The sequence below is a fragment of the Aegilops tauschii genome, chromosome 6, assembly GCF_002575655.3.
Source record: "Aegilops tauschii subsp. strangulata cultivar AL8/78 chromosome 6, Aet v6.0, whole genome shotgun sequence".
Taxonomy (NCBI): Eukaryota; Viridiplantae; Streptophyta; class Magnoliopsida; order Poales; family Poaceae; genus Aegilops; species Aegilops tauschii.
This window is the reverse complement of record NC_053040.3, coordinates 409,519,986-409,543,047: the sequence shown is the minus strand read 5'-3', so window position 1 is coordinate 409,543,047 and position 23,062 is coordinate 409,519,986. Positions and strand designations below refer to the sequence as shown.

At 43.9% G+C, this 23,062-nt stretch overlaps 2 protein-coding genes across 2 annotated transcripts; both read left to right on the top strand.

Moving 5' to 3' along the window:
* Nucleotides 1–1,833: 1,833 nt before the first annotated feature.
* On the top strand, nt 1,834–16,306 carry LOC109745271 (mediator of RNA polymerase II transcription subunit 23). The gene is made up of 21 exons (XM_020304402.4): nt 1,834–2,342; nt 2,429–2,472; nt 2,765–2,864; nt 2,947–3,912; nt 4,882–5,116; nt 5,342–5,559; nt 6,604–6,817; nt 7,089–7,375; nt 7,835–7,918; nt 8,114–8,208; nt 8,529–8,691; nt 8,769–9,014; nt 9,503–9,670; nt 9,751–9,864; nt 9,981–10,106; nt 11,208–11,353; nt 13,287–13,530; nt 13,610–14,369; nt 14,633–14,814; nt 15,606–15,709; nt 15,841–16,306. The coding sequence occupies exons 1-21, from the start codon at nt 2,202–2,204 to the stop codon at nt 16,043–16,045; spliced, it is 4,842 nt and encodes a 1,613-aa protein (XP_020159991.1). The 5' UTR covers nt 1,834–2,201; the 3' UTR covers nt 16,046–16,306.
* A 918-nt stretch (nt 16,307–17,224) lies between these two features.
* LOC109745278 (transcription repressor MYB6) lies at nt 17,225–18,567 on the top strand. The gene is made up of 3 exons (XM_020304407.4): nt 17,225–17,489; nt 17,594–17,723; nt 17,820–18,567. The coding sequence occupies exons 1-3, from the start codon at nt 17,357–17,359 to the stop codon at nt 18,352–18,354; spliced, it is 798 nt and encodes a 265-aa protein (XP_020159996.1). The 5' UTR covers nt 17,225–17,356; the 3' UTR covers nt 18,355–18,567.
* The last annotated feature ends 4,495 nt before the right edge of the window (nt 18,568–23,062 follow it).

The following is a 23,062-nucleotide window of genomic DNA, read 5'->3' as shown; positions in this document are numbered from 1 at the left end:
CCTATTGGTTGCCAAGGTGAGTCCACATATGCTCAACCAAATCATTTTGGAGTTGAATGTGAGTTACGCAATCACATGTTTCATGATGAAATTGGATGAACCGTGCAAACGTTGCTGGTCCATGTTGAGGAACAACATTGTCACCATGAAATTGAAGTCCTTGGTCGAAGATTTGGTCCTCACGCCCATTCTCTAAGATCATATTTGTGTATGATCACACAAATAGTCATCACCCCCCACATCTTCTTGGTTGCCTCATGTTCTAGCAGGGTGCCGAACGATTGCCTATCGAGATTGAAGCACACAAAAAGCACGCTCCACATCCTTCCTATCACTTTCTTGTGCTTGAGCAAACCTAGCCCTCTTCTCTACTATCGGATTGGAGATTTTCTTCACAAGAGTTGACCACTGAGGATAGATACCATCAACTCGGTAGCATCCCTTGTTGTAGAGCTGGCCATTGATCTCAAAATTGACCTCAATACTATTGCCTTCCACAAGCCTCCCAAACACCAGAGAGCGCTGAAGTATATTGATATTATTGTGTGAACCAGCTATGCCGAAAGAAGAGTGCCAAATCCGAAAATCTTGTGAAGCCACAACTTCAAGTATGACAACACAAGCTTTCACATGCCCCTTATATTGCCCCCCAAGCAAATGGGCACTCGTTTCCACTTCTAGTGCATATGATCTATGCTACCAAGCATTCCCGAAAAGCCTCTCTCTGCATTGATCGCCAACAACCGGGCTGTATTCGCGACATTTGGCTCTCTCAAGTACTATAGTGCTTGTACAATGATGCAAGACATGTGGACTCACTCATGCATACATAGTCATCCATTAGATGACCAAGAATTCCGTATGCAAGCATCCGGATAGTCGTAGTGCATTTTCGGTAAGAGGAGAAGCCAACATTTTCAAGGGCATCCTCTTTGCATCTAAAGTAATCATCATATGCTACCACTACCTTTCGAATACAGTTGAACACATGTCTTGCCATCCAGAAGCGGCGCTTGAAAAACTTGGGATTGAAGAGGGGGGACACACACTGAAAGTAGTCGACGAAGAGTAGGCAATGGTCGCTCTCTCTTTTGCGATTCAACCGGGAGCATGGCTCGGAATCGAACCCCTGAACCTCGGCCACTGCCTAGCAATGTGGTCATTGACGACCAAAGTAGCAACCACAAAGTCCTCATCGTCCGACGACAAATCATTCGAATCACAAATCAAATTGCTGAAAAAAATCATCTCCATTATCCATTGTACCTTGCGGGCAAAGCGCCGGACACCTTGCGGGCGTGGTGGAGTTCCGGCCGGTGAAGAGCCGAGCGCCATCCCCGTACAGGTAGAAGGCATGTCGAAGCAGATGCGAGTGCGGCTGGCGGCCATGGAGTGCGAGGCCGATGAAAGTGGAGGGGAGGCGAGTGCGACCGGCGCCCGTGGTTTCTCGTGCACCAACGCCGACAAGAATGTGCCTCAGATGCGGCTTTGAGGATGGGAGAGTGGGCGAATGCTGGAGACGGCCTGGGCGGCGTTCAAGCCGCGGAAGTGGGCGACGACGGGTAGGGCGACAAGGGCGGATGGTGTCGGAGTGGAGGTGGAGGGGGGGGGGAATGGCCTACGTGCCACCAACGGGCAGGCCAAGGGGAGGACAAGGACGGGCGTCGCGTGCGCCCGCCTCGTGTCCGGGCTGATGCAAATCCTGTGCAAAATTGGGTCGGAAATGGATAGCGGGCGAACGAAATACGGATGCCCGTTCGTTTGGATCGCTGCGTTGAGCCATGATTTGTGTCTCTTTCAATCAAAATGGATAAGAATGAACAAAATGGGGGAGTGCCTTAGAGTTGGGCCAAGGAAAGAGGGGACTCACACAGGAGGAAGAACGAGTGACAAGTCTAGGGTAGAGGTCAACCCAGATCTTTACTTGTCACCTATCAGTTCTTCTTTCCATACGAGACCACCCGTCAGAGGGTTCAGCCCTCTGTCTCTGTTCCCCCAACCTCGGCCCGAAGCAGCGGCCTGGATCAGGCTTCAGACCTCAGGGCTACACATCACGCCGTCCGCTCCGTCTCTCTCCCCAAACGCGGCGGCACCAGGCTGCTGCTCGGCTGCTCCCACACTCCTTCTAAACCCTCACTCCCCAACGTTCCCCTCCCGGCCGGGGTCGGACAGCCGCGCCGCTCGCCGGCGACGCGTCGGAGATGGACGGGGGCCACGGGCAGAGGCAGCCGCTGTCGCCGGCGATCCCGGCCTCGGCGGTGCTGCCGCACCAGCGGCAGATGCAGCTCCTCCAGCACCCGGCGCGCCCGGCAATCGCCGATCTCTTCACCCTGTACCTCGGCGTGCGTGCCCATCCCTTCCCCCCAATCTTTCACCGCACGCTCTCGCCAAACCCTAGTTCTGACCCTGCGTGCGCGTGGCCTTGCAGGTGAACTCGAAGCAGCGAGACGAGGACCCGGCGAGGGAGACCTCGTAAGTTGCTTCCTCTCCTGTGTGCTTCAAATCGGGTTGGATTTCGTGCGTAGTGCCGTATTAGTATTTGGTTAAGGTGGTATGGCAGATGATGTCGGATTATGTTTGTGGCGCCGTTATTTGTTTGAAGGCATATGGCGTTAGCCGAGCGCATGAAGATTATTATGCCTTCTTAACGCCATATTATGCTGACAATTTTGAAGTAGCTCGTGCAACCCTGGTGTGGTAGCTGTCTTTCTTGTACATTGTCTTATAGCACCTGTTCTGTACTCTGATCACGCGAATTATTCAGGAACAAGCTGCAGAAGAGAGTATCTGCTCATAACAGAGATCTGCCTCCCCGCGACGAGCAGTTCATTTCAGATTTTGAGCAGTTGTGCGTGCCGTTTCAGGTAAGCAGAAGCATTGCACAGATATTCATTTGACCACAGGGCAGAAACAGAAGAGATTGATTATGTTTCCCTTTTTTCTTAGGACCAGGAGCAGTTGCAGGCTGTCACGGAATCAGTTCTCATCTCATTTGTTCTGCAATGCAGTAGTCACGCTCCACAATCTCAGTTCCTGCTCTTTGCTACGCGGTGCCTCTGCGCTCGTGGCCACCTCAGATGGGACAGTCTCATTCCATCTCTACTTAGTGTAGTTTCCTCCGCCGAGGCACCAATGGGCCAAGGGGGTTCTGTGACTGTTGGTGGCCCTGTGTCTTCTTCATCAGCTATTGCAGTGCCAAATGCTCCAAGCTTTCACGCTTCAAATCCTACGTCTCCCTTGTCAGCAATGAACACTATAGGATCTCCTACTCAATCTGGTATTGATCAACCTGTAGGGGCAAATGTGTCACCCATGAAGGCGGCTGAGTTTTCTACTCTTGGGCAGCCTGGTACAACATCAAGAGGTGACCAGTCCCACAGAGGAGCACAAGTTAGCTACCTGCATCATTTATCCTGTAGGATTATTTTAGCTGGTCTGGAGTCCAATTTGAAGCCAGCTACTCATGCTGTGATATTCCATCATATGGTAAATTGGCTAGTCAATTGGGACCAGAGACCCCATGGCGTGGATGAAGCTGATACAGTGCAAACTTCTAGGATCGGAAGGCCCGTGCATGAATGGATGCATCTATGCTTAGACGTGATTTGGATTTTAGTTGATGAAGAGAAATGTCGCATTCCATTCTATGAGCTTGTTCGCAGCAACTTGCAGTTTCTGGAGAACATTCCTGATGATGATGCAGTGATTTGCATTATTATGGAGATCCATAGGAGGAGGGACATGGTGTGCATGCACATGCAAATGTTGGACCAACACCTTCACTGCCCAACATTTGGAACTCATCGGTTCTTGTCACAATCCTATCCAAGCATAGCTGGTGAATCTGTTGCTAATTTGCGTTATTCTCCTATTACTTATCCTAGTGTTCTGGGTGAGCCACTGCATGGAGAGGTAATATTACCTTTTTTTCATTAATTAGCCACATCTTTCCTTTTATGCCTACTTTTCCCATGCTTGCATGGATTTTTATATTATACATTTATCGAAGCCCCTGGTCAAGCTCATGCTACCTCCATTCCAGTCTATAAGGCTTGCATACATCTTAAGATTTAACTTTGACCATCAGTTAGATCAATAATATACAAGTCATATGTCCTAAAAATTATACCATTGGAAACTTCTTTCGAATACAAATTCAACAATATAATTTTTGTGGCATATAATCTACATTTCGTTGGTTAAATTGATGGTCAAACTTGTTTCATGGAATGCGTGTGCGCCTTATAAACTGGAACGGAGGGAGTAGTGTTTACTATTACCTCCATGCAGAAATACTTTTATGGAGATTATTTTGATAGCAAGCACATATCATGAAGGGGTTTTAAACTTAAGCAAATAATTAGATAGAAAAAATAAATGAAATGTCCTTGTGAATACCCAAGAGAATGAGGGAGGAATAAGTTAATGTACAAACATTCTCTATTCAACAACATTTTTGGAAAGGCAGAATTGTGTGAACACATTCTGAGATAGATTCTGCTAATGCCATTTTCATGTGGCCGTATTAGATAGTTTTATGTATATTAGTGATTCTCATGTGGTCATGTTAGATGTATTTATTATTGTCTAAAGCTGCTATAGTTCAAGTGCAATGTTTTCAAAACGGTTTATGTTTAGTTACAAAGGGATCACTATTTTTTTCTATGGTTTAGTGGTTCAGTACTGCAAATACAAACAATACTATTTATTTGCGGGTGTCTTGCACATTATTGATGAATACAATATTCATCTTATGATTGATCATAAATTATATGCAAGATGCATGAAGTTACACACAAAACAAGTGAAATGAAGCAACTAAAAACTGTTAGGCAACAAACTGGGGCAGGATACCAAAGCTTACATTGCATTCTTGTTTAGGATCTTGCAAACTCTATTCCAAAGGGGGGTTTAGACTGGGAACGTGCTCTGCGTTGCTTGAGGCATGCTCTCCGCACAACTCCATCACCAGATTGGTGGAGACGTGTTCTTCTTGTTGCTCCTTGTTACAGATCACATTCTCAAACATCAACACCAGGAGCTGTTTTCTCACCAGATATGATTGGTGAGGCAGTTGCTGACAGGACAATTGAACTACTGAAGTTAACTAACTCAGGTTAGCATCTGGGAGCTTCACTGCTTGTTGATTCGAGTACAGATCCCTTCTCAAGTGGGTGGATTCCAGGTGTACATGGATGCTCACCCCTTTTACTAAATGCCCTTTTTAGGCATGCACCTTTTTTTGTTAAGAATATAAATCTGCTTGTCGGATATTCGTATGGAGTTATTAATTATTGCCTGCTGCCTATGCACTCATTACAGCTCTGTCATACTATTGCAGAAACTCAGTGCTGGCAAGATTGGCTTTTGTTTGCAGATATCTTTTTCTTCCTAATGAAAAGTGGCTGTATTGATTTTCTCGATTTTGTGGACAAGCTTGCATCTCGAGTAACAAATGGTGATCAACAGATTCTACGCAGTAATCATGTCACATGGTTGCTTGCACAGATTATCCGTATTGAGATTGTGATGAACACACTTAGTTCGGACCCAAGGAAGGTGATATACTCTTGTATGATGATATGTGCATATTTCTTCTTTTTTCCTTCCTTTTTTCTAGTTACTTAAATTCAATTCTTTAGTTTTTTACGAGAGATGTAGGTGAGGCAATGACAATACTCCCTCCGATCCATATTAATTGTCGTTGATTTAGTACAACTGTTACTAAATCAACGACAACTAATATGGATCGAAGGGATACCAAGTTAGCGACAATTAATATGGATCGGAGGGAGTAGATTTTGTTAAACCTTACAAGAAGGTATCTACACGGTTGACAGAGTGTGTACACGGGGGGAGGGGGGGGGGGGGGGCGCAATCAAGGAGGAAGTGAGTCGTGGGCAATCAAAGAAGATGATGTGTATCTGAGTTGGTGTCCACAGACAGAGAGTCCAATAGAATTCCAACATATAAGGTGCTGAAGGGGCAGCTCCAGAAAAGACGATCCCTGGTTTTCAGTTCTTCTGGATTGCAGAGCACACAGTCCGAGTCCTCAGTGACATTGAATGGTATGCCTACGAGCCATGCCAATGGCGCTGAGTATCATTCTGTAGGAGCTATGCAAAGGCCTTAAGCTTGGAAGTGCATTTGCGGTTCCAAATCTGCTTTATAGGCGTGATCCTGGAGGAAAAGGAAGCATAGCCCTGTATATGGTGCAAATGTAATTGCTTTCCTTAGTTAACATGATGGTCGAGGAGGAGCTGTCGGAGATCGTATGTTCATCAACGGCTGCGATGAAGGGGGAAATGGAGTGCGATTCTTATTTGATGACTGGGTGTTGTAAAAAGGCTATTCTGTTGTGGAATATTATTAAATGCACTTTATCTGGTCTACACTCAATTTGTTTAACACTAACAAACTGTTACAGATAATAACAATACACGTTTAAGAGCTGTAAAATCTTCAATGATTGCTGTTTTGTTATATCGGATAATATTTTTATGCTTCCTTTTGTTACTTGTCTTATTGTATTTGTCTTAGTTTCACAGTTACATGTTCATTGTAACCACATAATATCATTCTAATTATTTGCTGTTCTGTCAGGTTGAAACGACACGCAAGATAATTTCATTCCACAAAGAAGACAAAAGCCTTGATCCTAATAACATCAGCCCTCAAAGTATTCTTCTTGATTTCATAAGTAGCAGCCAGACTTTGCGCATTTGGTCTTTCAACACTTCAATTAGAGAGCATTTGAACAGCGATCAGCTTCAAAAAGGCAAACAGATAGATGAGTGGTGGAAACAGATGACAAAAGGTACTTGTGCCCTAGATTTACCATCATGCTCTGCTTTGTAAAAATTCTGGCTAAATCAAGAGTTCATTAAAAGGGATATGTGTAGATAGGCCAGGAACTAATTAAATGTAGGAAAATCCTTGTTTGCGTTACATAATAACACTAGAATTGGGAATGCAGGCGATGCATTTCACTGAGAGATGCCTGGCTGCAAACCATTTTTGTAATTTGCAATTTTGCCTTCCTTCATGTATCTACTGATAAATTAGAAACATTTCCCCCCTTCAAATAGCTTCAGGAGAGAGAATGATAGATTTTATGAACTTGGATGAGCGAGCAATGGGCATGTTTTGGGTTCTCTCGTTCACCATGGCACAACCAGCATGTGATGCAGTCATGACCTGGTTTACATCAGCTGGAGGGGCAGAATTCATGCAGGGACCCAATATGCAACCAAATGAAAGAGTGACGATGATGCATGAAACTTACCCTTTGTCAATGGTGTTGCTTTCTGGGTTGTCTATCAACTTGTGTTTGAAGCTTGCTTACCAGCTTGAAGAGACTATATTTCTTGGCCAGGTAAAACTTTAAAAAATTACGCTGCTGCTAATACCCTAGTTGCATTTACATTTCTGTTCTGCATTTAGCTTTATAAAGCCCACCACAACTTCTTATTCAGACTATAAGCTTTGCGGTTGTTAGTTTTATATACATTAGTTGATACATAAATAGAAAATAGCTTAGTTCGCATATGGTTTCACATGATCAAAACAATTTATGTGAATAATTCTTTTGCTCATTTAAATAGCAATTGCTGAATAGCTCATATGTTACAGTTTTGCTAACAATATATGAACCTGTGACTATCTGTTTTAAAATTATGACATCATTTGCAATCTTGACTGGAAATATATTTTTCTCGAAGTATGCATACAGTCACAATTATCTGTTCTTTTGGTTTGATTGCTAATACTCATCTATCTTTAGATGCCATACAGTTGATATTGCAACTTTAATCTTAACTCTGTTCTTTGATAGGCTGTTCCTAGCATTGCTATGGTGGAAACCTACGTTAGGTTGCTGCTTATAACACCACATTCATTGTTCCGCCCACATTTTACAGTAAGTTTTGCTACCTGTTAATGTGATCTGTATTCTTCATATGGAGCTTCTGCTAGACTGACTGTTGTTTTCCTCTGATTTCAGAATTACTTTTTGTAATTGTAACTTATAACCCTAAGGGTCCCCTGTTCTGAGTTCGTGCAAATCATGGTCTTATGGAAATTCTGATACATTCGTGCTTTTTAAACTTGGCAGACGTTAACCCAAAGATCGCCATCTATTCTGAGCAAATCTGGTGTGTCTTTGCTCCTACTTGAGATTCTGAATTACAGACTACTTCCTCTGTACAGGTAATTCTTTACCTAATTTGATCTTTAGTTTTCTTCTTCTTCTTTTTCTTAAAAGGAAAGTAGCTTTGGCACAGCAAAAGATTAGAATCTTTACCTGAGTGTTTCTTTTCCCATCTCTTTCTCCTTTCTTTTCACCTCATTCGAAATGCCTTCTATATTGTGCATATAGAGATTTACCCTTCTAAACTGATCTCAGCATAATAATACATGAATTTCCTTTTGTTTTGTAGCCCTTTAGAAAATCCTCAAAGTCTGCGTCTTTTGTTGATTATATCATTGTGCGTTTCTTATTTTCTTACATTATTATGGATCTTTTGTAGGTATCACGGAAAAAGCAAGGCATTGATGTATGATGTCACAAAAATAATATCGATGATTAAGGGAAAACGTGGAGAGCATCGCCTTTTTAGATTAGCTGAAAATTTGTGCATGAACTTAATTCTCTCACTGAGGGACTTCTTTTTGGTGAAAAAAGAGTTAAAGGTAAAAAGAACACACACTTTTCTTTAGAAATTCGACTATCACTAGTTTGTGGGGTGATGACTTCTATGTTTATGTAGGGACCAACTGAGTTTACTGAAACGCTTAACCGCATAACCATAATAAGCCTTGCGATCACCATCAAGACACGTGGAATCGCCGAGGTTGAACACATGGTTTATCTTCAACCACTATTGGAGCAAATTATGGCAACCAGTCAGCATACATGGTCAGAAAAGACTCTACGTTATTTTCCTCCCCTTATTCGTGACTTTTTAACGGTTAGGGCGGATAAGAGGGGACAAGCTATCCAAGCATGGCAGCAGGTATCATTTTTTGGGGACACATGTTTGGCCATTTATATCCGTATGCATCTACTGATCACCATCTTGGGTAGTTTGTAGCTCATTTTTCTTCAGGATTGATTAGTTACGCTTCTGTTTGCTAAATCTTTTTTAGCTTGTAATAACTGCTCTTCTTATTTGTGGATAGTTTGGTGGAGAATGTATCAGTTGTATGCACCATTTATGTACTATTAGCATTAGAAAATGCCATTAAATATATACCTCCAGAGTGATATTATCACATATTCACATTTTGCTACTTTATGGTTAAGTTGAATAAATATGGTTTCTGTGCCCTGAAAATGCAGCATTTCCACATGCTTGTTCTAGCCATGTGTAAGAGTATAATATTGCCAAAGGTCTTGGATTGATTTCTTTAACTTGCTATCATATTGTTTTTGAGATTATTGTGCCGGGCGCCCGGGCCACATTGTTCTTCACCTTTAATTTTGACAATACTCTCATTTCAGGCAGAAACTACTGTTATCAATCAATGCAACCAGCTACTGTCACCATCCGCTGAGCCGAACTATGTCATGACTTATTTGAGCCATAGTTTCCCTCAGCATCGTCGATATCTATGCGCTGGTGCTTGGATGCTAATGAATGGACATCCTGAGATCAACAGCGCAAATCTTGTATGATCTTTTTTTTTGTGATTACTTCCGTACGAGGGTTGTCAGTTACTCTATACATGTGCTGTTTGATCTTATCGCAGGCTCGTGTCTTGAGAGAGTTTTCACCTGAAGAAGTTACGGCAAATATTTATACAATGGTTGATGTTCTTCTGCATCATATCCAGCTTGAGCTTCAACGGGGGCATCTAGTGCAGGTGACACAAGATTTTTTTTTGTGTTACGAAAGTTGTCTCTTTGCCTTTTTGTTTTTTGTGGTTTTCCTTTTCTAGTAGCTTGCGTCTAAATTTTTCTGGTCGCTTATTTTTTGCAGGATTTACTTTCCAAAGCAATCACGAATCTTGCATTCTTTGTCTGGACACATGAGTTAGTTCCACTGGACATTGTGCTGCTAGCTCTTATTGACAGGGATGATGATCCTTATGCTTTACGTCTTGTGGTAAGTCCTCTTAAAAAAATTAGGTTTGAATCCCATATTTCTGTTACATCATTAGTTCGATAACCACTATTTAGTTACCAACTGACTGTTTCCCAGTTGTTAGATAGCTTTAAACATTCTACTAAAAACCAGTTCAACAGCTGTTCATGCAAATATTGAAAGCAGCTAATCTAATAGATTGGTTTTCGAGTTTAGGGTTGATAAGTAGACTCTCGCCAGAGTTGAGGGTTGAAAACCAGACACTTTTTGTATTCTATTTGCAATTTTTAAAGCTTGCACAAGTTGTTTAATGCATGGATATGGTAACACGTTACAGTTTTTGTATTAGTCATTAAAAGATTAACAGAGGGCAGCATGTGGATGCCTTTTGGTGACACATTACTATTATCAAAGTGTCGTAGGAATAGACTAGAGTACCCTGCTGTATATAGGAGGGCAGCACAAGGGCACCACCGTACGGGGCCAGAGATCTGGCTGGCGGTCACCAGTGGTTGAGCTCCAGCTCTGTGGAGGGCGCGGAACTTGAGGAGCTCGGGGATGATGTGTGGGTGCGAAGGGCATCGTAAGCTGTCAGGGGCTCGCGGATGGCTGTAGAGGGGAGCTCTCGGGCCATTGCCGCTGTTTTCTCCCAAATCTTAGACACCTTCATCGGGAGATGGGAGGAGATTAGACTGGGATGGGGAAAGTGGAAAACTACAGAGGATCTCCTTATATATATGCGCTGGCAGTTTGCTTGTAAATAATGTGTATTGCGGGGAAGTCTCCTGTGGAAGGTTTGGCAAGGGGCTGCAGGAAGCAACTCTGGTGGCGCTTCTCCACCCCAGTATAAAGCCGACAGGTGTTTGTTGAGTGTGTGCTTCTAGAGGGTTAGAAACACCACAAGCTGAAGCACAAGCCCAAACAAACAGGGTCTTTTGAGTACCAACCAGTGCTGAGCTGGCTAATTTCTACTCTAAGTAACAACTAGATTTTCGTCTGTGTATACCAAAGTAATTAGAAAGCATTGTACTCGGACAGATTTGATGTTTTAAAACTGAATAGTTGCTTCATCTGTGCATGCTAAAGCTTGGACTTGTTTTGATGATAAATTTAACATTACAGATAAGTCTGCTTGAAAGACCTGAACTTCAGCACAGAATTAAAGCATTCTGCAGTTCTCGTTCTCCTGAGCATTGGCTAAAAAATCAACCTCCAAAAAGAGCTGAGCTCCAGAAAGCTCTTGGTAACCATCTTTCATGGAAGGACCGGTAAGTGCAATCTTTTAATTGATATTTAAGTCCAGTGTTTTAGTTAAATATGCAATTATGCATTTGGAATTTGAACGATATATAACATATTCTTGAAAACATGTGTAAAGCAGGTTCATTTTTAACCTTAGTTGTCTTTTGAATAGCAATACCAACTAGCTATTTGATTGAAAATTTGCTTGTTAATCTGATTGCCTGGTACAGTCTGATATATTTGGATCTGTAGATAAATTCGAGCGTACTGTGCTTAGTTTATCTTTAGTCAGTGGCGTTTCTGGGTATGCCTGATAAGTACTTGTGCATTTATTTCTCAGCCTTAAATTGAACCATCCCTGTTTTTATCTGAATCTCGCTGGTTTGGGAAACCCTTGTCCTATTCCCAACCATATATGGCCACTAGTAATAGACTTCCTGAACATTCTTAAGGGTGGATGTAAGATGCCTTTTTCTACGTATTGCTGTGATTAGATTTTACTTTAGCAATGGATCATATATCTACTTTACCCGGTAAAAGAACATATCTACTTTTTTCTGCATTTGTTTTTTGTTTGTAAAATCATCTTGATGTTTTAAGTGGCGTGCATTTTTCATGATTCAACTTTGTATAAGTAACTAATAAAGCAAGGTTTAGTGGTAGAAAAGCAATACATTGTAATGAAATTGATCAAAGTTTAGTTTTGAGTTTTTCGACAATTCTTCCAATTTGCTGCTCGGGCCAGTGCCAATAGTCTCAATATGTAGGGTGGAAACGGATTGGATGCTGACTAGATGGTACTCTTCCCAGTTTCTTTTCCATATTTTCAAAACGAGTACAGATGCAAATACGGATGTTGTCGAACACGAGGACAGCTCGGGTGCTACTTGAATACAGACATCCTATTTTTTTTTTTGCGAGGTTAAATATCCTAAAAATTTGACGACACACTATAGGGCACTTGATATTGCTGTTGATTGATGACACATGATGAACAGTGGTTCACTTGATCTCTTCTTTGGTTGTTCAAGGCTTCCAGCGGCACAATATACCAGCTAACAAGTCTTAGAGCTAGGCGGCAAACTAGTTTGGCATTCTATCTGTAAAAGTGTGGGTCATAATTAAGCGCATGGTAGATTTTTGTCCAGCTCTTTACGCATGCATCTTGATTCCTGAAAGCAACACCGTGACGTGATTGATTACTACTGTATGGTCATGTTATTACCGTGCGCGATGGAAGCTGAAAGGAGTAGGAGCGTGCCTGCGTGGAGAAGAAAGCGGAAGAGTCGCATGGAGGGCACTAGTGTGAAGAGGGCGACGTGCAAGTTGCTTGGCAAGGGATGCGACTGAGGTGTCTGATGCCAGAGCTTTGGCACTTCACTTTGTTTATTGGGCTTTTCCTTGCTAGCTGAGATCTAAGGGGACAGCCGCACCGGGTCAGGGAGCTGGATAGTTTTTACTCCGACACTGATACATTCGATTTCAAAATACCACATCCGCATTTATATCTGGATATTAAGTCCCCATATTGTCAGGATCCAGATTTGATTCTGATTCGGATGCAGATATTTCATCCCATAGTAGCCTTCTCTTGAATACGGACATCAGATAATTTGTATTATCTGGTGCTAGTTTCCACCCTTAACAATATGTTGCTCCGGTTCAGAGGGGCTGATGCACCTACAGAAAAACCCTACAAAGTGAGCCCAATAATTAATTTGCAGTTTGGGGCGCAGGGGTAGTTAGAAGGGTGTGCTAGCCTCAATCCCCTGGCTGATACATATATCTCTTTACTTTCTATGTTTATATTACCTTGTAGGCTTGTACCATGGCATATTATGTTGATTTGGGTATATTTGAATTTTTAAATCATATTTCTGTTGGTATATTTTGCCCTTTTGGGTTTCTGTGCAAAAGTTATTGAAGCTTTGATTCACTATAGTTGTTTTGTGAATGCAGCTATCCTCCCTTTTTCGATGACATTGCTGCCCGCTTGCTTCCAGTCATCCCACTGATAATTTATAGGCTTATTGAGAATGATGCTACAGATATCGCAGACAGGGTTCTCGCATTTTATTCTACCTTTCTCGCTTTCCACCCACTGAGATTTACATTTGTGCGGGATATTCTTGCATACTTCTATGGTCATCTTCCAAGCAAGTTAATTGTCCGGATCCTCAACGTGCTGGGTGTTAGCACCAAGGTAAACCCCTGTTTCTTTTCTTGAAACTCTTCTAGCTGTCCAGTTCTATTCATTCATACTAATGGTGATCATTTTACAGACTCCTTTCTCAGAATCCTTTGCTCAATATTTAGGGTCTTCAAATTCTTCTATTTGCCCACCACCAGAATATTTTGCCAACCTTTTGCTAGGCCTTGTTAATAATGTCATACCTCCTTTGAGTAGCAAGTCCAAATCAAACCCAGCAGATGCTTCTGGCAGACGCACAAATTTCAGCAAGCCTCATGCATCTACGCAAGCTGGTGGAAATAGTAACGCTGATGCTCAGAGGGCATTTTATCAAAATCAGGATCCTGGGTCATACACACAGCTTGTTTTGGAAACAGCAGCTATTGAGATTCTCTCACTTTCTGTGCCAGCTTCTCAAATAGTGTCCTCTCTAGTTCAATTAATAGCTCATGTACAAGCAATGCTTATACAGTCAAATACTGGTCAAGGAATGTCTGGTGGTTTGGGCCAAAACTCTGGGCTGCCAACTTCTCCTTCAGGTGCGGGTGCTGAGTCGGCAGGTGCCAGCCGAGGAAACACTTCAGCAAGTGGAATCAGCGCGAACTTTGTTTCTAGAAGTGGCTACTCTTGTCAGCAGTTGTCTGTTTTGATGATTCAAGCATGTGGCTTCTTGCTGGCACAACTCCCACCAGAATTTCACATGCAACTTTACTCAGAAGCAGCTCGAATCATAAAAGATTGTCGTTGGCTTTCTGACAGTTCGAGACCTGTGAAAGAGCTTAACTCAGCTGTTGGTTACGCACTTCTGGACCCAACATGGGCTTCTCAAGACAGTACATCGACAGCCATAGGTACCGTAAGACATTTTTGTTTACTGTGTTTTTACCCCATTTCAGCTTAAACATCTGGGCCCATTCAGCTCAGTGTTAATTTAATACAGTTATACTCCTTCTGTCCCAAAATTCTTGTCTTAAATTTGTCTAGATACGGATGTATCTAATACTAGAACGTGACTTGATACATCCGTATCTAGACAAATCTAAGACAAGAATTTTGGGACGGAGGGAGTACCATTTTGTGCTCTGGTTATATGTTTGTTCTGCCTTGATTGCAGGTAACATTGTGGCCCTTCTACACTCATTTTTTAGCAATCTTCCTCAAGAGTGGCTGGAATCTTCACATACTGTCATCAAACATCTCCGGCCAGTGACTTCAGTTGCCATGTTGAGAATTGCCTTCCGCATATTGGGCCCCTTATTGCCTCGTCTAGCCTTTGCTCGACCTCTATTCATGAAGGTATGCTTGGTTTTCCCTTTGTACTTCCTAGTTACTAAAAGAATGTATAATTTGGATTTACAGCTGTTTTGAACAAATTTCTATGATATATGTTACACCTGTAATCTCAATAATCAAAGCAAGATCATGTTCCAACATGGCTTCTATTCTGTCTTCTGTTTTAGAAACTTCACACTGAAAAAAGCATTGCTAGCCTCTTTCCAATGTACTCCCTCCGATCCATATTACTTGTCGTTGCTTTAGTACAACTTTGTACTGAAGTTGTACTAAAGCAGCGACAAGTAATATGGACCGGAGGGAGTAGTAATTTTTGTCTATTTAAAGACTGCAATCCTATAGGAATGTTTTTCCTATATATATGTTTGGAACAGGGAATGAGTTTCTAGGATTTTTACGGAGTGACTCTCAACAGTTCCTCTCGTGCATTCATATAGGCTCGCAGTCATATATCATTAGGCCCTACACTTGTCTGATTTGCTCTGTTGTGTCTTCGACACAATTGAGCTGTAAGTGTGCCCTTGCTCTCTGAAGGAAATAAATGAATGCATGTTATTGATTGTTCCCCACGACCCAATGTTTTCATACATGGGAAGAGCTTCATGCAGGCCAAAGGTGTCCGAGACCCACAATATCCGCTCTTGCTATATCGCTAGTTTTCATCATTTTCGCACCAACGGAAACACCATTTTTCTTTACTCCACCAGCCCCTGCTCTGCTGGCTTATATTGTTGTACGAAGTACAGTTTATTTGTTGTTCTGTACTAATTTTCTCATGTCCTCGGGATCTGCAGACACTGGCTTTGCTGTTCAATGTGTTGGGGGATGTGTTTGGGAAGAACTCTCAGGCCTCACCTCATGTGCCGGCATCAGAAATTGGAGACATCATTGACTTCGTGTAAGATACTCCTAATCCTTGCTGAAAATTCTCGGGCATGGACTACATGTATCTTCCCATTCTGTGCTCAATCGTTAATTCAGTGTATAACTTCTCATATGAGCTACTTCATGTTCTCATCACGAAAACAGGCATCATGCCGTCATGTATGAAGGTCAAGGCGGCCCGGTTCAGAGTACCAGCAAACCTAAAGTGGAGATACTGACATTGTGCGGGAAATTGCTGGACCTGCTTCGGCCCGACGTGCAGCATCTCCTGTCCCACCTCAAGACCGATCCAACCTCGTCCATTTACGCGGCGACCCATCCAAAGCTAGCGCAACAACACCCATCCTAAGCCACAGCACAACATGGATGATGTAGAATAGTGTACACCTGGACTGCTGCGGCTCGGCTGATTTCGCTGTACAGGCCTGAGCGCCAAGCGGCTTTAACCAGTTAACTCGCTGCCAGACCGGAACCTGGAGTTTGTCTCAATGGTTAGGGGCAGATTGTCCGCTGGATCTGTGTTGTAACCCATATATATGTAGCAGTGGTGTAGATCGCGACGTTTATCATCTAAAAGTTAGCTTGTCTGTCAAAGCATATTTACTGTCAACTCCATGCAAGCGCTTGTGCATTTCGTTCGTCGCTTCATGGCTGCAACTCATTGGCTGGAGTTGGCGGTACCAAGTACTGCCCCTTTTCCTCTGATGCTGCAGTGCAGGACACGGCTCGTTTGGTCGACGGTCACCGTCAGGGGTTACCCGTCGTGACACCGATCTGAGCCGAGCAAGAAAGAGTGCATCGCATGCTTGCAGGGTTTGTCACGGAGCAGGCGCCAAGGACGGACGGACCCTTGTCGCCGGTGGCCATCAGACGCTCGCTGGTGTACCCCGTGTCCTGAACCGCGGACGTCGCGTCACAGTGGCGTGCTGCGTGCGAGACAGCTTCTCTGCGGTTGGGGTGGCCCGGAAAATTTCGTTATTTTCCACGTTAACATAGCCCGCACTCCTGTGCAAACTACAGTCACCGATTGTACTGCTGACCGCGGGCAAGTCCACCAGTGTCAGCTATGCCTCGTGAACATCAGTGGTTACTTCTCTACAGTTTTCATTTTTCAACAGTATACCCCGGGTCCAAATCCCTATGTTCACGTGTTGGGTACAAAGTTTGTGTGAAAATCCACACGTTTCCGAGCCTCCCACGGTTCATTCAGCCTCTTTCTTTTCCGATAGATAGATAGTACTACTGCCGCGGTGATTAGCAAGCAAGGTCCACGTAGTACGTGCCTGGTAATCCGTGGCCCGTTTTCTCCTGCTGCTAATCCGTGGTCGGGTGCACCGCCTAGCAGAAAGAAACACCATGCGTATATGCATGCATGGTCCACCCGTGTGGGTGAGGCCGAGGCCGGTCGATCAGAGCGAGCAGAGGCCGGCTCACACGTACTGGGGCTCTGCGCGCCACGTGCGCGTGGCCCCTTTCCACTTCCGGCCGCACCTATTAATCCCCCGCTACGGGCCTCCGCTCCCACATTAAGGCCAAACTTCTTCCTCCTGGGACTGACTGATTCCCTCGAGACCCGAGCAAGCGCCTGCCCCCGCCGCCTCCCTTCCCTTCTCAGCTCGCTCGCTCACTGGTGCTCGTCCGGATCGATCGACCGGCAGAGATGGGCAGGCAGCCGTGCTGCGAGAAGGTGGGTCTCAAGAAGGGCCCGTGGACGGCGGAGGAGGACCAGAAGCTCGTCGCCTTCCTCCTCTCCCACGGCCATTGCTGCTGGAGGCTCGTCCCCAAGCTCGCAGGTCAGCGACGCTTACACTCGTAGCATATGCATGGCGACGGTTCGGTTCGGCCACCCTGCAAACGCACACAGTACATTTCGTCTTAAAGTTTCAATCGCGTGCAGGGCTGCTGAGGTGCGGCAAGAGCTGCCGCCTCAGGTGGACCAACTACCTGCGCCCCGACCTCAAGCGGGGCCTCCTCTCCGACGACGAGGAGAAGCTCGTCATCGACCTCCACTCGCAGCTCGGCAACAGGTGTGTGTGTGTATCCAGCTCGACTCCTCCCCTCCGGAGTCCGGACATTTTTCTGCATGTTCGCGTCGTGAATTCTGTTCTTGTGCTGCGTCACAGATGGTCCAAGATCGCGGCGCGGCTGCCGGGCAGGACGGACAACGAGATCAAGAACCACTGGAACACCCACATCAGGAAGAAGCTCAAGAAGATGGGCCTCGACCCCGTCACCCACCAGCCGGTCGCCGCCTCCCGCGCCGCCCACCCTGAGGACCCGCAGCAGGACCCCCACTGCGACGGCAAAGCCTCGTCCCAGGAATCGGCCGGCTCCGGCACCGGCGCTGGCGCCGAGGAGGAGGCGCCGACGAGCGCCGAGCCGAAGCAGGGCGCCGCCTGCTCTGCCTCCACCGCGTCGGACGTGTCGCCGTCCCCCTGCTCCTCCTCGTCCGCCTCAGCCTCGGCCTCGGCCTCCGTCGCCACGCCCGGCGGCGCCGACGTGGACTGGCCGGACCCGCTCGACCTCTTCCAGGTCGACGCCATCATCGACATGGACTGGGCCAGCATCTTGTCCGGTAGCGGCGGCGGCGGCAACATTGGCGTCGATCTCTTCGACCAGTGCTCCGACGTTGGCTTCGATCAAGAGGTGTGGATGTGATCCTGACGATAGTGCTCGAGGGTTAGAGTTAGATTGTGCCAGGAACACCTCACTTCTTTCCTTCTTCTAGTTGTTCTCCTCTCAGTCACTCGCTCTCCATCTGCTCTGTTTTCTTTGGTATCTTGGGAGAGCATTTGTCCATGTTCATGTCCATGCATGCATGCATACTTGTTGATAACGAATGAGAAAAATGGCGAGTGTGGTTTGTGAAAATCCGTGAAACGAAGAAAGTGTCAAGAAGCAGTTCGCTGGATCATCGATCACGGTATGATCTTTCAGTTTGTCTAATTCACGTCTAGATGTTTTTTATGAATGTCACGTCTAAACTCCCACAAATATATAATGCAGCAATAAGAAAAAAAACTAAGAAAAATAATAATCCATAAACAGAATGGAAATTAGTTTAGATGTGACATAACTATGTCACATCTAGATGTGTCCTAAACAGACCTATGATCTATGATCTTTGGTTCAACACGCTCATGCACACGCACAAAAGAACAAACATTCACACCCGCTATAAACATATTCAATTCTGAAAGCGAAAAGCTAAGCCTTTCGTCAAAGAAATATGTTTTGTTTTATGAACATGGCTCAATAGTATTTGTGCATGCACGCTCCAATGATGGACTGCGGCAGAGACTCCCTGGAACGAAAGCTCAGTGCTTCCGGGACCAGTTCGGAAGTGTGAGGAGTGCTTTAGAAAATAGTAGTGGAGTACTTAAGTTCAAGATGTCTGTTGCTAATATAACCACACACCGATTAGTTAAATAAGAAAGGCTCCATGCACAAAAGCATCCTTGTGTAGATAATCCAAAAAGAAAAGAAATAGATCATTCAGAAAACAGTACTCAAAGAAGGATCATTCAAAACTTTTATGGTCGCAGCCTTGTAGATCTTCTCTTTGCCAGGTCTCGAGAAGCATCCTTCCAATCACCGGGAACATAATTCTCCTTGATTTGACCGTTAGGCTCTGTTTGAGATTGAGTGTGTTTTTTCGCGAAGGGCGTGGTTAGGTCTCAGTCGATTGAGATTTAACCAAGTCTCAGTCAAGTGACATAACATTCAAGAAAGAAAAAGAAAAACTAAAAAAATGCATGGATCTTAATGTAAAATCTTACGGATATAGCATCAACTGACACTTAACCAAGTCTCAGACGACTAACATTTAACAAGACTGTTTTGCGAAATACCAAGGAGCACAAGAAAAGACCCCCAATAAAAGCAGGCCCTTTTTCGATAAATAAGAAAAAACAATAAAAAACAGGCCTTTAGATATACACTGTTTTGCTTGGTTCGTTTGCATCAACACCTAAATAATTACATACAATAAAACCTTCATGAACTGAATATTTTACTTTTATGTTACATTTGAGAACCCCTTAAATGCCTTCTCAAAGGGTTGTCAAAATTTTGAGATATATCTAATTAGACTTTTTTTCACTTATTTATGCTGGGAAGAGGGAAAAATGACACTGTGACACATGTCATGGGCACTGCTCCTTTAATTTGTCCCTCAAGGGAATTGTTGGGGCAGAATCTGCTTAACGCGCATGACCTTTTTACATGAGTAGGTCAAACGCATTTAGTTGTGACAAGAAATATATTCAGTTGATATCTACATCAAAATAGGGGTTTCTCCATGAAGTCCTTGTATACAATACTGGCACACCTAGGTGCTCGTTCTCAATCATTAAATCTGGAAAACTAAAAGAATCAAAGGGGAGGGGTTATACTCACCGAGGATAATCTTTGCAACAAGCATTGGTCGAACAATCCAAAATGTTTCTTCTGTAATCAAAATAAAATATATAGAACACTTACTTTTGTAAGTCTGATAAGTCATTTTGCATGGCAAGTCATTATCACACAACATAGGCAATGTCCGGTTTACGCCCCTCGTTAGTATATTGTTGACATGTTTAGTTTGGAAGTGTGAGTACTATACTATACTTTGGCACTGGTAGTACTTAATTTCAAGAAGTCCCTTGCTAATATAACCTACCACTGATTAGATAGTAAGAAAGGCCCCACTCAGAGAAGACTCATTTCGTACCTAGGATGGATCCTAAGTTCGGCTTCAAAAGACTGGATTGCTTGGGAGATACTTCCTCCATTTCAAAAAAGAACGCGTAACAACAACATGGGTACCAAGGAGGTGTTAAGAGTGTTCTTACGGCTTTATACATTGACTCATAAAGTTACTAGTCATAAATGCTCATGTATGAATTGGTTTGCCATGGCTTGATTTCGTAATACAATTGTGACATGAAAAAAAGATAAAGATCAAGACATGCTCTATTATGAAAAAGATTAACCACTCCACTCTTAAGAGAATATGTGTATTTTTTTTAGCTTTAGAGGAGAAAAATTCACATTGTGACACACGTGATGAACACCACTCCTCTAATTTGTCCTTAAGGGGAATTGTTGGGGAAAATCTTTCATTTTTCTTTTGCCTTTTGTGTGTCAACAATAAAGATAGCATAACTAGGAAAGAAATAAAACAAGCAAATAAGGTGTTTGTGTGCAGGTACCCGGTTTGTTTGGTGAAGCCTCCCCGGCAATGGCGCCATAAATTCTTATACTATTTATAATAGTGTTGGGATTCCTCGAAGAGTAAGGGTGATGTAGTATAAGAGCAGATAGTATTTCTCTCAGTTAAGAACCAAAGCTTATCGAACCAATAGAAGATGGCACACAAACAACTTTAGCAGTACCTGCACACACACAAACAAATGTTTGCACCCAACAAAGACAAGGGGGCGTCACTCCCCTTGTTCTTGACAGTTGCAAGTATCAAATTTGATAGTGGTAGATATAATAAATAAGAATAAAAAATAAAAGTAAAGAAAACAGCTAGGAATTATAAGATTTGTTTAAATATAAAGGTGAATGGACCTGGGGGTCATACCATTCACTAGAGGCATCTCTCTCATAAATAGCATCGGTGGATAAACAAACTACTGTTGCACAATTGACATAAAAGCGCATAGTTATGATGATCATCCATGGCATAATTAATATATAGGCATTACGTCTGCGACAAGTAGACTATAATCCAACTGCACCTACTCTATTGCTTCACGCGATCTAGCATGCATCTCAAAGTATTAAGTTCATGACAAACAGAGTAACACATTAAGCAAGATGACATAATGTAGACAGAATAAGATCATGCAATATGTTCAAACCCCGCCCTTTTATCCTTAGCAGCAACAATGCAATATGTGCCTTGCAACCACTCCTCTCACAGAGTAAGGACACCGCAAGATTGAACTGATGGGGAACGTAGCATGCAATTTCAAAAAAATTCCTACGATCACACAAGATGAAAGAACATGCGGTGCCCCCATGTTTGGTTTTGGTAATTGATGACAATCTCTATGGACTAATGGTTGCCTTGAGTTATATTTGAAGGATTTGTCCATAGGCATTTCTTGAAGTCCATGCGTTGGTTTCAAGGAGTTTATGTGGTGACCAAGGTGTTATTAAGGAATTATCCAAAGATTGGTCATGTGAGAGTTGAGCTTATTGCAAGCATGTCTTGAAGAAGAAGATTGTGTGATCATTCATGTTTACCTTCAAGACATCATCCAAATGAAGAGAGTTGGAAAGAGTCAAGGTTGATCAAGACTAAGTCAAGAGTGAATCAAGTTGATCAACACACAAAGCGCACAAGATGTACCGAGGGATCAATCGATCCCATGGTATGGTAAGCATTGTCAATTACGCTTTGTGGGGTTAGGTTGCGGTGTGCAAGTTCAAGTGAAGCGGGCAAGTTCAAGTAAAGCATCACGAAGAGATCAAATGCTTGAAGCCATTGTGGTGACAATGGACTTGTGAAGATGTGCGGAAGGGTGGCTCACCCATAGTGGAGTATGGGGGAGCAATCAACTAGTCTTCATCGAGCCAACGCAATCAAGAAAGGTGGTCCATCTCGAGGGAGTCAAGATCGTCATCATCTAGCTCAAGTGGACCATGTGCAAGGCAAAGGTTTGCTCTTGATAGGTTTTCTATTTTACCGGTCTCATGATGGTAGTTGGGAGACCGGGTTATAGGATCGATTGCCGTACTATCAGGGGGGCTCTCGATGAGTAGCTTGATCGTATCGTTCATAGAGAGCTCAAACCATTGCATCCTTGCATCATCTTTATTGGTTCTTGTTTGGTTCTTCTCTTTGTGAGTTTTGGAGCTTATGGTCATCTTGATGACAAGCTCGAGTTCATCGAAAACGGAGTTCACTCGCATCTTCTATGATGTTTTCGATGTTGGAGGTTATGCCGGTTCTTCTCGGTTGGAGGTTTCACTCCTCTATTTGTTGGCATACCTCCCCTGCCTCTTCTTACTAGTACCGCTTGTAGCGTCAAGCGGTAGTACCGCTCTACTACCGCCTCGATTTTGTGTCTGCTCTTTTCGTGTCGGGTTCAGCGGTAGTCGCGTGGCAGTAAGGCACGGTAGTTCCGCCTATAAGCGGTAGTACCGCTCCGGTCGAGCGGTAGTACCGCTACTGCACTACTGCCACCGTACTCTGCTCTGTCCTGCCTCCTTTTGTCCCGTGTTCTGCTCCTCCAGCGATAGTACCGCTGGGGTGAGCTGTCGTGGAATTGTCACGGCAGATGTCCTTGAGCTAGGACTTAGTCGTGGAGCCATCGCAGCTAGGAAGCTTGAAGGGGTTAAATGGGACAAGGAACACGAGGGTTATACT

Coding starts and splice junctions, on each gene's coding strand:
- LOC109745271 (XM_020304402.4), top strand. CDS start 2,202: ATGGACGGGGGCCACGGGCAGAGGCAGCCGCTGTCGCCGGCGATCCCG. Junction 2,343..2,428: donor TCTTCACCCTGTACCTCGGC/GTGCGTGCCCAT, acceptor GTGGCCTTGCAG/GTGAACTCGAAGCAGCGAGA. Junction 5,560..6,603: donor TTAGTTCGGACCCAAGGAAG/GTGATATACTCT, acceptor CTGTTCTGTCAG/GTTGAAACGACACGCAAGAT.
- LOC109745278 (XM_020304407.4), top strand. CDS start 17,357: ATGGGCAGGCAGCCGTGCTGCGAGAAGGTGGGTCTCAAGAAGGGCCCG. Junction 17,490..17,593: donor GCTCGTCCCCAAGCTCGCAG/GTCAGCGACGCT, acceptor AATCGCGTGCAG/GGCTGCTGAGGTGCGGCAAG. Junction 17,724..17,819: donor CACTCGCAGCTCGGCAACAG/GTGTGTGTGTGT, acceptor GCTGCGTCACAG/ATGGTCCAAGATCGCGGCGC.